This window comes from Bombina bombina, chromosome 1 (genome assembly GCF_027579735.1).
Source record: "Bombina bombina isolate aBomBom1 chromosome 1, aBomBom1.pri, whole genome shotgun sequence".
In the NCBI taxonomy this organism is placed as follows: Eukaryota; Metazoa; Chordata; class Amphibia; order Anura; family Bombinatoridae; genus Bombina; species Bombina bombina.
The window spans coordinates 103,621,401-103,637,362 of NC_069499.1; the positions used below are offsets into that span (position 1 = coordinate 103,621,401).

The window sequence follows — 15,962 nt, forward strand, 5'->3', positions numbered from 1 at the left end:
GAATGGCTAGTTCTTAGGCATAGGGGTTTGTCTAAATCTGTATTTGAAACCCTGATTAAGGCTTGAAAGCCAGTTACCAGGAAAATTAATTATAACGTTTGGAAAACTTTTATTTCCTAGTGATAATGTTTTTTCCTGGCATTCTTTTAGGATTCCTAGAATTTTGCAATTTTTTCAAGATGGTTTGGATACTGGTTTATCTGCCAGTTCTTTGAAAGGTCAGATTTCTGCTCTTTCTGTTTTTTTTTCACAAGAATATTGCTAATCTTCCTGATGTTCATGGTTTTGTTCAGGCTATGGGTTTGTATATACCTGTTATTGAACCTATTTCTCCTTCTTGCAATTTGAATTTGGTACTGAAGGTTTTGCATCCTACTCCATTTGAGCATGTGCATAAGGTGGACATTAAGTTTCTTTCCTGGAAAGTCATTTTTCTTCTGGCTATCTTCTCTGCTTGAAGGGTTTCTGCTATTTCTTGTGATTATTCTTATTTGTTTTTTCATCAAGATAAAGCAGTTTTAAGAACCAATTTTGATTTTTTTCCCCTAAGGTTGTGTCCTCTGAGAATATAAGCAGGGACATTGTTGTCCCTTTCTTGTGTCCTAATCCTAAGAATTTTTCAGAAAGGCTTCTTGGAAACTGGATGTGGTAGAGCTTTGAAGTATTATTTCGATGTTACCAAGGATTTAAGATCATTCTTTTGGTTTTAAACAAGGTTAGAAAGCTTTTGCTGTTTCTTTGGCTTCTTGGTTAAAGCTTTTAATTCATGAGGCTTACTTGAAGGCGGGGCAGGCTCCTAATCAGATTACTGCTCACTCTACTAGATCTGTAGCTTTTTCTTGGGCTTTCAAGAATGAAGCTTCTGTTGACCAAATTTGCAAGGCAGCTATGTGGTCTTCTTTGCATACTTTTACTTAGTTCTACCATTCTGATGTTTTCACTTCCTCTGAAGCAGCTTTTGGTTTAAAGGTCCTTCAGGCTGTTGTTTCTGGGTCATTTTTGCATTTGGGTTGTTTTAAGTGCATTAAAAAAGGGGAAATATTTGTGTGTATATGTACGTAACTGTGTATGTATGTATGTACAGTATATACATGTGTGTGTATATATATATATATATATATATGTATGTGTGTATATATATATATATATATATATATATATATATATATATATAGCTCACAGATGACTCTTTCTTCATTCAAAAGAACATATATTTTATTTCAAATTTTCGGCCCCTGTTTGGGCCTTTGTCAAGAACAGGGGCCGAAACGTTATATATATATATTGAAGAGATATATCTACTTTCTTTTTAGGGTTGTGAATTTAGTTTATTTTTATTACTTGTGGACTCTCCACAGTTTTGGTATTGGTTCCTAGAAGTAATGGATCATATACTCTTACCACCTTTATGAAAGAAAACATAATTTATGCTTAGTTGATAAATTCATTTATTTCAAGTTGGTAAGAGTCCACAAGACGCACTATTTATTTTCCTATATTTTTTGCTCTTTATTTCTTTTCCTACCTTTTTTGGCCTAGCTATTCACGAGTTGGGAGGGGTTATATAGAGCTCTTGGGGTTTGGGGATCTTTGCCTCCTCCAAGTGGCAGGGAAGGTAATTCCCAGTAGTAATGGATTGTGGACTCCATGAAATAAATGAATTTATCAGGTAAGCATAAATTATGTTTTTGGCTAAACTGCCCCTTTAAGCTTTAGATATGGAGAAGACATCCACGACAAGATACATTAAAGAGAGCTAGTGAGCAAGGAGGAGTGCAGAAAAAAAAAGATTTGGCTCTCAGCCTACAAGTAAAAGCAAATTTAAGAATAGAAGTCAATTGTAAAGTTTGTTGCCTAGGATTTTTTAAATAAAAATGACGCACTGGCAGGTGCTTTCTGTACTTTTTCTGTTACAGATAGGTTTTGACATTTTTTCTATTGCGTAACTTCACAGTGGCTGACTGTGAGCAGTTGAGTATCCTTTATGTTTGCGTATTATATATTATTTCATATTATTTTTTTTTTTTAAGCATTGTTTAAAATGCAAGTAGAGGTCTTTGTTTGACTCAAAAGCACAAGAGTCCAGGCTTACTATTGTACTGTACTATTTTTTTATATAATGTAATATGAGGAGTTCTCCCTGGGATTCCCTGTCAAGTCTGCAGATCTTGGAGATTATCCAAGGTTTTGTTGATAAATGGATTATCTTTAATCCTCTGTACATGATCGTTCTTAATCCATATGTTTTAACATTCTTCTAAGCTCTGGAAAGAATTTGTCCACTTTTTTGACTTCCCATTCCTCATAAAGATCTGGATTTGGGTGTTCAGGTTTTGATTCATTACTCTTCTAAGCTATTATGGTCAATTCTGATTACAGAAAAGAGAGCATGATTCCAAAGCTGCCTTGTTTAGATAGATTTGTAATGCACTGCTTATGGCATACATTCTGAGAAGACCTCTCCTAAGTTAAAGAGGCAGTAAAGTCAAAATTAAACTTTCATGATTTAGAAATCACATACAATTTTAAATAACTTTCCAATTTACTTCTATAATATAATTGTATTTGTTCTCTTGTGGAAAAGCATACTTAGGTGGTTTCAGAAGTAGCAATGCACTACTGGAAGCTAGCTGCTGATTGGTGGCTGTACATATATATCTCATGTCATTGGTTCACCTAAGTGTTCATTTATCACCAAATAATGCATTACTGCTCTTTCAACAAAGGATTCTAAGAGAATGAAGTTAGTTTGTAAATTTGTATGTGCTATTTGAAAAATGAAAGATAAAAAATGTTTCATGTTTTTTTAAGGGATCATTCCAATAGAGTTATCTCTTCATCTTGGGGTAGATACAGTAACGCTTTGGTTGAACAGTTTAGAAGGTAATATATTGTTTTTTCACCAAGTTTTACAGCATAATTTGCTTTGTTCATCACCAGCAGATTTTGGAAAAAGGTTTTGCAATCTGCTAAAATTAAAACCATCTAACTCCTTTATTATTTGAAAATGTGACCACAATCATTATTATTATTATTGGTTATTTGAAGAGCGCCAACAGATTCCGCAGCACTGTAAACATAGGCGGAATACAAGGAAACATTTATAGGGATCAGACGGGTAGAGGGCCCTGCCAAGAGTCGCACTGTTGTAGTCAGCTCTAAAGAAGGTTATATACAAACCTGTAAATCCTGTAAATGGGAATATGAGGAGAAAACAAGAGAGGAGGAGAGTAGGAGGTCATGAGCAGAGCAGGAGGGAGAGTATCTGGAGACAAGGTCTGCTATATAGGGGGGAGCAGTGCAGTTGAGGGCTTTGTATGTCAGAGCGAGAATTTTGTGTTTAATCCTGGAGGCAAGAGGAAGCCAGTGAAGGGATTGGCAGAGAGGTGCAGCAGATGAAGAGCAACGTGTAAGGAAGATGAGCCTGGCAGAGGCATTCATTATGGATTGTAAAGGAGCTAGGCGGCAGCTGGGGAGACAAGAGAGGACAGAGTTGCAGTAATCAAGGCGGGAAAGGATGAGAGAGTGGATTCAAATCTTAGTTGTGTCTTGTGTTAGCAAATGTCTCATTTTAGAGATATTTTTAAGGTGGAAGCGTCAGGATTTAGCCAATCATGTAGAAGAAAATCCGATTTCTACTCACTGCTATTTCTTCACGGTTATAGTAGTGCTGTATGAATCCTGAACATGCACCTAATGCCTTATATGTTCTCTTTCTCACTACTTCATACATACAATATACATACATACAATATATTTATTGTATGTATGTATGTGTATATATATATTGTATACGTGTCCAAATCTAAGTGTTTTAATATATGAAACTTTAAAGTTCTTTGCATTATGCTAGTCACATAAATTGCTGTACTCCACACCACACAGCCCAGTAATTGCAAACCCAGCAGCTATGAATGTATAGTACTTGTTATACCACTGCATATTTTTAGCTGTCTCTACTAGATCTCTTTTTAACATTTTCAGATGGAAGAAGCCGAGAGATTTGCCAGTATGGTTGTGGAGTTCGGAGACAAGAGCTTAGAATTTAAAGCCAAAGGCTACCTGGCACTGGGACTCACTTATAGTTTACAAGCTACCGATGGTAAGAACTGCACACTGCATTTGCTTTCAGTACAAAGCTCTCAGTGGGGATCCTCACGAGATTTGCTAGTATTTTAAATGCTGGAATAAGTATTTGTTTGCCAACTATCTACAGTTAATGGGAACTATTATTTAATCTTGATGATTTCCCTTCTTGTTAATTGTATGGTTTGTGTTTTTTAAAGAAGATTTTTTGTATAATTTACATTCTTTTTTTATTTGAACTAATTAATCTGTTAAATAAAATGTATATAGAAACAAAAAATCTATATAAAATTTCAAATTAAAGGACCCAATATTATACTATATCATAGTAGTCCCTGAATATATTAAAAGTATAAAAGAATGTGTAAACAAACCTCAATACTAATAGCACCGTTCAATCTGTCTCCTATGAGTGTCGTAAAGTCATGGAAAGGGACTACAATAGATAGTGCTGGGCCCTTTTAGTTGAAGTTTGTTGCCAGCTTAATAGATGGAAATTCTGAATATGTTCTACTGTTATGCCTATATCAAGGTTTTCACTAATGTTACTGCTATTATTATATATATTTTTAATTAAAAACCCTGGTGCTGGACAAGAAACCACACTTTTCTCTTTTGTTCCGCATCTCATATTTTATGTTTCTCTGTGCACTAGAGGTGTTGTAAATACATTTTGGTCACCCCATCATCTATGGGGTTAACAGTCAAAATTTCTGTGGTGCTGATCCCTCTTTTTATTTGTGTGTATATATATATATATATATATATATATATATATATATATATATATATATATATATATATATATATATATATATACATATATATATATATATATATATATATATATATATATACACACACACACACACCACTAGATACTTTAAAAATGGAGAATTTATAATGAAGAGAGGGTGATTTGAGATCTTTCTTTGAAACCCAGCTTTGCAAGATGTCCTGTACTTTTGGGACATAAAACAACTTGCTATTATAAGACTTTTCTGTAGTCTTGCAATAAATTAACATACACTTTATTAGCACGAGTCCCCCATCTGTTCCCTTAAAAGGACAGTTAAGTCATTTTAATAGAGCCCCTATCCAAAAATCCCTGACTCATCTCCTAAAAACTTAATGGAGTCTTCTGTTCATCAGAAACTATATTTTTAACTCAAAGAAATTGACTATGAGATAGAGATTTTATGAGGGATAGATGGTGCGCACTAGTGTAGTGTAGAAGACTGTTGAGGCCAGTCTCTTTTCTATATGTATTGGTTTTAAAACCAAAACCTTCATTAAAGGGATAGTAAACACCAAAAATGTTATTGTTTAAAAAGATAGATAATCCCTTTTCTTTCCTAAGATATGGTGGGTCCACGGAATCATCAATTACTAGTGGGAATATCACTCCTGGCCAGCAGGAGGAGGCAAAGAGCACCACAGCACAGCTGCTATATATATGCCACTTCCCTTACCCATAACCCCCAGTCATTCTCTTTGCCTGCGTTGCAAGAAGGAGGTGAAATCTTCTTGGGGTACAATCCTCACTGCTTTTTCCAAAAACATTTTGCTGCCCTATTTAGATAGCCTGAGTAAGTTTACTCAGCCTTTCTGTATTTCTAAAGGTGAGGGATGGCTGTCCTGCTGCCGGATGAGCTGTCCTGCTGCCGGACAGATAAATATTGAGGTAATTGCCAGTTTTATTTTTCTATGTAGCAGGGAAAAATTTGGCACTTACTCAGCTGAAACGCTGCAGGGACGTTTTTTATTATTCCTGTCAGGGTGCAGGTTTTTATGGCAGTTTTTGCAGGCACTGTTAGTGTGAGGAGTTATTTATTTCTTCTGTTAAGTGTGATCAGTCCACGGGTCATCATTACTTCTGGGATATTACTCCTCCCCAACAGGAAGTGCAAGAGGATTCACCCAGCAGAGCTGCATATAGCTCCTCCCCTCTACGTCACTCCCAGTCATTCTCTTGCACCCAACGACTAGATAGGATGTGTGAGAGGACTATGGTGATTATACTTAGTTTTATATCTTCAATCAAAAGTTTGTTATTTTAAAATAGCACCGGAGTGTGTTATTACCTCTCTGGCAGAGTTTGAAGAAGAATCTACCAGAGTTTTTGCTATGATTTTAGCCGGAGTAGTTAAGATCATATTGCTGTTTCTCGGCCATCTGAGGAGAGGTAAACTTCAGATCAGGGGACAGCGGGCAGATGAATCTGCATAGAGGTATGTAGCAGCTTTTATTTTCTGACAATGGAATTGATGAGAAAATCCTGCCATACCGATATAATGTCATGTATGTATACTTTTACTTCAGTATTCTGGGGAATGGTACTTCACTAGAATTACACTGTAAGAATTACATAAAGCTGTTTAATAACTAGAAATTATGTTTAACGTTTTTGCTGGAATGTAAAATCGTTTTCATTTGCTGAGGTACTGAGTGAATAAATGTTTGGGCACTATTTTTCCACTTGGCAGTTGCTTAATCTTTTTTCTGACAGTTTCTGTTCTCTCTCACTGCTGTGTGTGAGGGGGAGGGGCCGTTTTTTGGCGCTTTTGCTACGCATCAAATATTTCAGTCAGTAGCTCATTGTATTTCCTGCATGATCCGGTTCATCTCTACAGAGCTCAGGGGTCTTCAAAACTTATTTTGAGGGAGGTAATTTCTCTCAGCAGAGCTGTGAGAATTATAGTTGACTGAGATAAAAAACGTTTATTCTGTAATTTGTTTCCTGCTTTCAGAATTTGTTATCTTTGCTAATGGGATTAAACCTTTGCTAAAGTTGTGTTGTTTACACTATAACTGTTTTCAATTTATTAATTTTCAACTGTCATAGATCTTCTGTGCTTCTTAAAGGCACAGTACGTTTTTAATATTATTCTAATTGAATTGTATTCCAAGTTGCAAGTTTATTTGCTAGTGTGTTAAACATGTCTGATTCAGAGGATGATACCTGTGTCATTTGTTGCAATGCCAAAGTGGAGCCCAATAGAAATTTATGTACTAACTGTATTGATGCTACTTTAAATAAAAGTCAATCTGTACAAATTGAACAAATTTCACCAAACAACGAGGGGAGAGTTATGCCGACTAACTCGCCTCACGTGTCAGTACCTGCATCTCCCGATCGGGAGGTGCGTGATATTGTAGCGCCGAGTACATCTGGGCGGCCATTACAAATCACATTACAGGATATGGCTACTGTTATGACTGAAGTTTTGGCTAAATTACCAGAACTAAGAGGTAAGCGTGATCACTCTGGGGTGAGAACAGAGTGCGCTGATAATATTAGGGCCATGTCAGACACTGCGTCACAGGTGGCAGAACATGAGGACGGAGAACTTCATTCTGTGGGTGACGGTTATGATCCAAACAGACTGGATTCAGATATTGCAAATTTTAAATTTAAACTGGAAAACCTCCGTGTATTACTAGGGGAGGTGTTAGCGGCTCTGAATGATTGTAACACAGTTGCAATACCAGAGAAAATGTGTAGGTTGGATAAATATTTTGCGGTACCGGCGAGTACTGAGGTTTTTCCTATACCTAAGAGACTTACTGAAATTGTTACTAAGGAGTGGGATAGACCCGGTGTGCCGTTCTCACCCCCTCCGATATTTAGAAAAATGTTTCCAATAGACGCCACCACACGGGACTTATGGCAAACGGTCCCTAAGGTGGAGGGAGCAGTTTCTACTTTAGCTAAGCGTACCACTATCCCGGTGGAGGATAGCTGTGCTTTTTCAGATCCAATGGATAAAAAATTAGAGGGTTACCTTAAGAAAATGTTTGTTCAACAAGGTTTTATATTGCAACCCCTTGCATGCATTGCGCCGATCACGGCTGCAGCGGCATTCTGGATTGAGTCTCTGGAAGAGAACATTAGTTCAGCTACTCTGGACGACATTACGGACAGGCTTAGAGTCCTTAAACTAGCTAATTCATTCATTTCGGAGGCCGTAGTACATCTTACTAAACTTACGGCGAAGAATTCAGGATTCGCCATTCAGGCACGCAGGGCGCTGTGGCTAAAATCCTGGTCAGCTGATGTTACTTCTAAGTCTAAATTGCTTAATATACCTTTCAAAGGGCAGACCTTATTCGGGCCCGGGTTGAAAGAGATTATCGCTGACATTACAGGAGGTAAAGGCCATGCCCTGCCTCAGGACAAAGCCAAAGCTAAGGCTAGACAGTCTAATTTTCGTTCCTTTCGTAATTTCAAAGCTGGAGCAGCATCAACTTCCTCTGCACCAAGAGAGGAAGGAGCTGTTGCTCGCTACAGACAAGGCTGGAAACCTAACCAGTCCTGGAACAAGGGCAAGCAGACCAGGAAACCTGCTGCTGCCCCTAAAACAGCATGAATTGAGGGCCCCCGATCCGGGATCGGATCTAGTGGGGGGCAGACTTTCTCTCTTCGCCCAGGCTTGGGCAAGAGATGTCCAGGATCCCTGGGCGCTAGAGATAATATCTCAGGGATACCTTCTGGACTTCAAATACTCTCCTCCAAGAGAGAGATTTCATCTGTCAAGGTTGTCAACAATCCAGACAAAGAAAGAGGCGTTTCTACGCTGCGTACAAGAGCTCTTGTTAATGGGAGTAATCCATCCTGTTCCACGATCGGAACAGGGACAGGGGTTTTACTCAAATCTGTTTGTGGTTCCCAAAAAAGAGGGAACTTTCAGACCAATCCTGGACTTAAAGATCCTAAACAAATTCCTAAGAGTTCCATCGTTCAAGATGGAGACTATTCGGACAATTTTACCTATGATCCAAGAGGGTCAGTACATGACCACTGTAGATTTAAAAGATGCCTACCTTCACATACCGATTCACAAAGATCATTACCGGTACCTAAGGTTTGCCTTCCTAGACAGGCATTACCAGTTTGTGGCTCTTCCATTCGGATTGGCTACAGCTCCAAGAATCTTCACAAAGGTTCTGGGTGCTCTTCTGGCGGTACTAAGACCGCGGGGAATCTCGGTAGCTCCATACCTAGACGACATTCTGATTCAAGCTTCAAGCTTTCAAACTGCCAAGTCTCATACAGAGTTAGTACTGGCATTTCTAAGGTCACATGGATGGAAGGTGAACGAAAAGAAAAGTTCACTCGTTCCACTCACAAGAGTTCCCTTCCTGGAGACTCTTATAGATTCTGTAGAAATGAAGATTTACCTGACAGAGGACAGGCTAACAAGACTTCAAAGTGCTTGCCGCACCCTTCATTCCATTCAACACCCGTCAGTGGCTCAATGCATGGAGGTAATCGGCTTAATGGTAGCGGCAATGGACATAGTACCCTTTGCACGCTTACACCTCAGACCACTGCAACTGTGCATGCTAAGTCAGTGGAATGGGGATTACTCAGACTTATCCCCTTCTCTGAATCTGGATCAAGAGACCAGAAATTCTCTTCTATGGTGGCTTTCTCGGCCACATCTGTCCAGGGGGATGCCATTCTGCAGACCAGACTGGACAATTGTAACAACAGACGCCAGCCTTCTAGGTTGGGGTGCCGTCTGGAATTCTCTGAAGGCTCAGGGACAATGGAGTCAGGAGGAGAGTCTCCTGCCAATAAACATTCTGGAATTGAGAGCAGTTCTCAATGCCCTCCTGGCTTGGCCCCAGTTGACAACTCGGGGGTTCATCAGGTTTCAGTCGGACAACATCACGACTGTAGCTTACATCAACCATCAGGGAGGGACAAGAAGCTCCCTAGCTATGATGGAAGTATCAAAGATAATTCGCTGGGCAGAGTCTCACTCTTGCCACCTGTCAGCAATCCACATCCCGGGAGTAGAGAACTGGGAGGCGGATTTCTTAAGTCGTCAGACTTTTCATCCGGGGGAGTGGGAACTCCATCCGGAGGTCTTTGCCCAAATACTTCGACGTTGGGGCAAACCAGAGATAGATCTCATGGCGTTTCGACAGAACGCCATGCTTCCTCGTTACGGGTCCAGATCCAGGGATCCAGGAGCAGTCCTGATAGATGCCCTGACAGCACCTTGGGACTTCAGGATGGCTTACGTGTTTCCACCATTCCCGATGCTTCCTCGATTGATTGCCAGAATCAAACAAGAGAGAGCATCAGTGATTCTAATAGCTCCTGCGTGGCCACGCAGGACTTGGTATGCAGACCTGGTGGACATGTCATCCTGTCCACCTTGGTCTCTACCTCTGAAACAGGACCTTCTGATACAGGGTCCCTTCAAACATCAAAATCTAACTTCTCTGAAGCTGACTGCTTGGAAATTGAACGCTTGATTTTATCAAGACGTGAGTTTTCCGAGTCAGTTATTGATACCTTAATACAGGCTAGGAAGCCTGTTACCAGAAAGATTTACCATAAGATATGGCGTAAATACCTATATTGGTGTGAATCCAAAGGTTACTCTTGGAGTAAGGTTAGGATTCCTAGGATATTGTCTTTTCTACAAGAAGGTTTAGAAAAGGGTTTATCTGCTAGTTCATTAAAGGGACAGATCTCAGCTCTGTCCATTCTGTTACACAAACGTCTGTCAGAAGTTCCTGACGTCCAGGCTTTTTGTCAGGCTTTGGTCAGGATTAAGCCTGTGTTTAAAACTGTTGCTCCACCATGGAGTTTAAACCTTGTTCTTAATGTTTTACAGGGCGTTCCGTTTGAACCCCTTCATTCCATTGATATAAAGTTGTTATCTTGGAAAGTTCTATTTTTAATGGCTATTTCCTCGGCTCGAAGAGTCTCTGAATTATCAGCCTTACATTGTGATTCTCCTTATTTGATTTTTCATTCGGATAAGGTAGTTCTGCGTACTAAACCTGGGTTCTTACCTAAGGTAGTTACTAACAGGAATATCAATCAAGAGATTGTTGTTCCTTCCTTGTGCCCAAATCCTTCTTCAAAGAAGGAACGTCTACTGCACAACCTGGATGTAGTCCGTGCTCTGAAATTTTACTTACAGGCAACTAAGGAATTTCGACAAACGTCTTCTCTGTTTGTCGTTTACTCTGGGCAGAGGAGAGGTCAAAAAGCTTCTGCTACCTCTCTTTCTTTTTGGCTTCGTAGCATAATTCGTTTAGCTTATGAGACTGCTGGACAGCAGCCTCCTGAAAGAATTACAGCTCATTCTACTAGAGCTGTGGCTTCCACTTGGGCCTTCAAGAATGAGGCCTCTGTTGAGCAGATTTGCAAGGCTGCAACTTGGTCTTCGCTTCATACTTTTTCCAAATTTTACAAATTTGACACTTTTGCTTCATCGGAGGCTATTTTTGGGAGAAAGGTTCTTCAGGCAGTGGTTCCTTCTGTATAAAGAGCCTGCCTATCCCTCCCGTCATCCGTGTACTTTTGCTTTGGTATTGGTATCCCAGAAGTAATGATGACCCGTGGACTGATCACACTTAACAGAAGAAAACATAATTTATGCTTACCTGATAAATTCCTTTCTTCTGTAGTGTGATCAGTCCACGGCCCGCCCTGTTTTTAAGGCAGGTAAATATTTTTTTTTTTTTATTTATACTCCAGTCACCACTTCACCCTTGGCTTTTCCTTTCTCGTTGGTCCTTGGTCGAATGACTGGGAGTGACGTAGAGGGGAGGAGCTATATGCAGCTCTGCTGGGTGAATCCTCTTGCACTTCCTGTTGGGGAGGAGTAATATCCCAGAAGTAATGATGACCCGTGGACTGATCACACTACAGAAGAAAGGAATTTATCAGGTAAGCATAAATTATGTTTTTATTGATGGCTCAGTGAGGATCCGTTTTTATTAACAGAGTATGTACTTTTTTTTGGGGGGGGGGGCTTTTATTGTTTGTTTTTAAGCCTGTTTTTCAAGAAAGTTGTTTAAAAAAATAAATTAAAAAAATTGCTTTTTTGTCAGCTGTAGGACTGACCCTTTTAGGGAGGTTCTGATTCTGTGATGTCAGAGTTTTTTTTGGCACTTTTCTTTTCTTTCTTTCGTGTAATTGGCAAGAGTCCATGAGCTAGTGACGTATGGGATATACAATCCTACCAGGAGAGGGGCAAAGTTTCCCAAACCTCAAAATGCCTATAAATACACCCCTCACCCCTCACCACACCCACAATTCAGTTTTATAAACTTTGCCTCCCTATGGAGGTGGTGAAGTAAGTTTGTGCTTGATTTTCTTCATGCGCTTCTCAGCATTTTGAAGCCTGATTCCTCTCAGAGTACAGTGAATGCCAGAGGGATGTGAAGGGAGTATCACCTATTGAATTCTATGGTTTTCCTTGCGGGAAATTTTTTCATAGGTTCTCTGTTTTCTGTCGTAGAGATTCATCTCCTACCTCCCTTTTCAGATCGACAATATACTCTCATATTCCATTACCTCTACTGATAACCATTTCAGTACTGTTTTGGCTATCTGCTATATGTGGATGGGTGTCTTTCGGTAAGTATGTTTTATTACTTAAGACACTCTCAGCTATGGTTTGGCACTTTATGTATTAATGTAAAGTTCTAAATATATGTATTGTACTTATATTTGCCATGAGTCAGGTTTATGTATATTTCCTTTTGCAGACTATCAGTTTCAAAATGGGGAAAACATATTTAGGAAGTTATTTTTTCTTACCTGGGTTATAGTCCTTTCTTCAAAATTGACTGTTTTCATTAATTTCGCATGCAAAATTAGGCTTGCGAGGCCGCAAAATGCTAATATTTATTGCGTCATTCTTGGCGCAAGAATTTTTTTGACGCGAAGGTACGTTCGGTGACGCAAATTCACCATTTCCGGCGTCTTAGTTGATCCAGGTTCCTTGCACAACGTTGCGTCTGCTATGACGCGAGTTGCATCATTTCTGGATGTTGTTAGCGCCCAAAAATTTTATTTTGCTTTGCGCATCATAATTGGCGCCAAATAATTTTATTATTTAAACCCCACTTACTATGTGCCTCTTGCCATTTTCTATGTTCAGAGAGCTATGCTGTTTGCATTTTTCCCCATTCCTGAAACTGCCATATAAGGAAATTGATAATTTTGCTTATATGTTGTTTTTTCTCTTACATTTGCAAGGTGTCTCAATCTGATCCTGTCTCAGAAACCACTGTTCGATTCCTGCTGCCTGATAACAGTTCTACCAAAGATAAGTGTATCTGTTGTAAGTTAGTTGAGATTATATCTCCAGCGGTAGTATGTAACAGTTGTCATGATAAGCTTTTACATGCAGAAAATGTATCAATCAGTACTAGTAGAATGCCTACTCAACATCTAATGTACATGATATCCCTGAGAATATAAAATATTTTATTGCTGATGCGATTCAGAAGGCTTTCTCTGCTATTTCGCCTTCTAATAAACGTAAAAGGTCTATTAAAACTTCTCATAAAGTTGATGAAATTTCAAATGACCGACAACATACTGATTTATCCTCCTCTGATGAGGATCTATCTGATTCAGAAGATCCTACTTCAGATATTTACACTGACAAATCTACTTATCTCTTTAAGATGGAGTATATTCGTTCCTTGTTAAAAGAGGTGTTGATTACTTTGGATATTTAGGAAACTAGTCCTCTTGATATTAAAACTAGTAAACGTTTAAATTCTGTTTATAAACCTTCTGTGGTTACTTCAGAGGTTTTTCCAATTCCTGATGCTATTTCTGATATGATTTCAAAGGAATGGAATAGGCCTGGTACTTATTTCTCCAACATTGGTGTGTCCGGTCCACGGCGTCATCCATTACTTGTGGGAAATATTCTCCCCCACAGGGAAAGGCAAGGAGAGCACACAGCAAGAGCTGTCCATATAGCTCCCCCTCTGGCTCCGCCCCCCAGTCATTCTCCTTGCCGCTCTGAACAAGTAGCATCTCCACGGGGATGGCGAGGAGTTTGTGAGAAGGAACCTTCACTCTAGTGTACTGAGGGAGGAGGCCTCATTTTGGCACTTCAGCTGTGCAGTTGATTTTCAAGGCAGTGCATGCAGTCTCATGTGAGAGGGTCCTGTGGCTCAGAAAGTGACTCCAGAAGGCTTATTTCTGTGGATGGTTGACCCCTAAGGAAGGTAAAAGCTTCAGCAATGCTGTAGCAGGGATTGTGGTGTATAAAAACGGTTAAATCCAACAATTTGCTCCGGTTTGCTTGTTTTAAGAGCTAGAGTCTCCATATTTGCTGTGCAATACTTTATAAGCATTAAGACACTGGGGTCCAAATTTCATAAAAATCGGATATTGCCTTCATAGTTTTTTGAACATTCAGAAATAAAGTGTGTCATTTTATTATTTAAAGAGACAGTAACGTTTTTGTTTAAAATCGTTTTTATTGCATTGTTTGCCTGCCTAAATCTGTTTAACATGTCTGGGCCATCAGATAACCTATGTTCTGTGTGTGTAGAGACAAATGTGGTTCCCCCTTCGAGTGTTTGTGATGATTGTGCCATAGCGTCCAAACAAAATAAGGATAGCTCTGTTACATTTCATAATGTTGCCCAAGATGATTTATCTAATGAAGGTAGTGGGGATAGTTCTACATCCTCTCCTTCTGTGTCTACATCAGCTTTGCCCGCCCAGGCGACACCTAGCGCGCCAGTGCTTATTTCTATGCAACAATTGACAGCAGTAGTGGATAATTCTATAGCAAATCTTTTATCCAAACTGCCAGCATTTCAGAGAAAGCGTGTTCAGTTTTAAATACAGATAAAAAGGATGAACAATCAGACGCTGACGATGCCTTATCTATTTTACCCTCACATCAATCAGAATTGGCTGTGAGGGAAGGGCTGTCTGAGGGTGAAATTTCAGACTCAGGAAAAATTTCTCAACAGGCAGAACCTGATATAGTAGCATTTATGTTTAAGCTAGAACATCTCCGCGCTTTGCTTAAGGAGGTATTAGCTACTCTGGATGACTGTGATTCTATGGTAGTACCAGAGAAATTGTGCAAATTGGACAAATTTTTAGAGGTCCCAGTGCACGACAATGCTTTTCCTATACCCAAGAGGGTAGCGAGCATAGTGAATAAGGAGTGGGAGAAGCCAGGTGTACCCTTTGCCCCACCTCCTATATTTAAGAAAATGTTTCCCATAGTAGACCCTAGAAGGGACGCATGGCAGACGGTCCCGAAGGTTGAGGGAGCTGTTTCAACACTAGCGAAGCGCACAACTATTCCTATAGAGGACAGCTGCGCTTTCAAAGATCCTATGGATAAAAAATTGGAAGGATTGCTTAAAAAGATTTTTGTTCAGCAAGGGTTCATCCTTCAACCAGCTACGTGTGTTATTACTGTCACTTCAGCGGCGTCCTTTTGGTTCGAGGAACTAGAAAGGTCGCTCCAGAAAGAGACTTCCTATGAAGAAGTCATGGACAGAATTCACGCATTAAAGTTAGCTAATTCCTTTATATTGGATGCCACTTTTCAAATAATGAAATTGGCGGCGAAAAACTCAGGTTTTGCTATAGTAGTGCGGAGGGCGCTTTGGCTCAAATCCTGGTCGGCAGATGTGTCGTCCAAGACTAAGTTACTTAATATTCCTTTCAAGGGTAATACCCTTTTTGGGCCGGAATTGAAGGAAATTATTTCAGAGGGTAAGGGCCATGTCCTCCCACAGGATAGGCCTTTTAAGGCTAAGAACAAGTCTAATTTTCGTTCCTTTCGCAATTTCAGGAACGGACCGGCTAATAACTCCACTGCCGCTAGACAAGAAGGTAACGCGGCCCAGCCCAAACCCGCTTGGAAGCCCATGCAAGGCTGGAATAAGGGTAAACAGACCAAGAAACCTGCTGCTGCTACCAAGACAGCATGAAGGGGTAGCCCCCGATCCGGGACCGGATCTGGTAGGGGGCAGACTATCTCTCTTCGCTCAGGCTTGGGCAAGAGATGTTCCGGATCCCTGGGCACTAGAGATAGTCTCCAAGGGATACCTACTAGACTTCAAGG

At 39.9% G+C, this 15,962-nt stretch overlaps 1 protein-coding gene across 2 annotated transcripts in view; it reads left to right on the forward strand.

The window, feature by feature from the left end:
- TTC7B (tetratricopeptide repeat domain 7B) overlaps positions 1-15,962 on the forward strand; it is an 840,626-nt gene that overhangs the window by 459,497 nt on the left and 365,167 nt on the right. For both annotated transcript variants that reach the window (XM_053697563.1, XM_053697564.1), the window contains exon 12: positions 3,985-4,102. In XM_053697563.1, the coding sequence (XP_053553538.1) occupies positions 3,985-4,102 (118 nt within the window). The remainder of the gene's footprint in view (positions 1-3,984; positions 4,103-15,962) is intronic.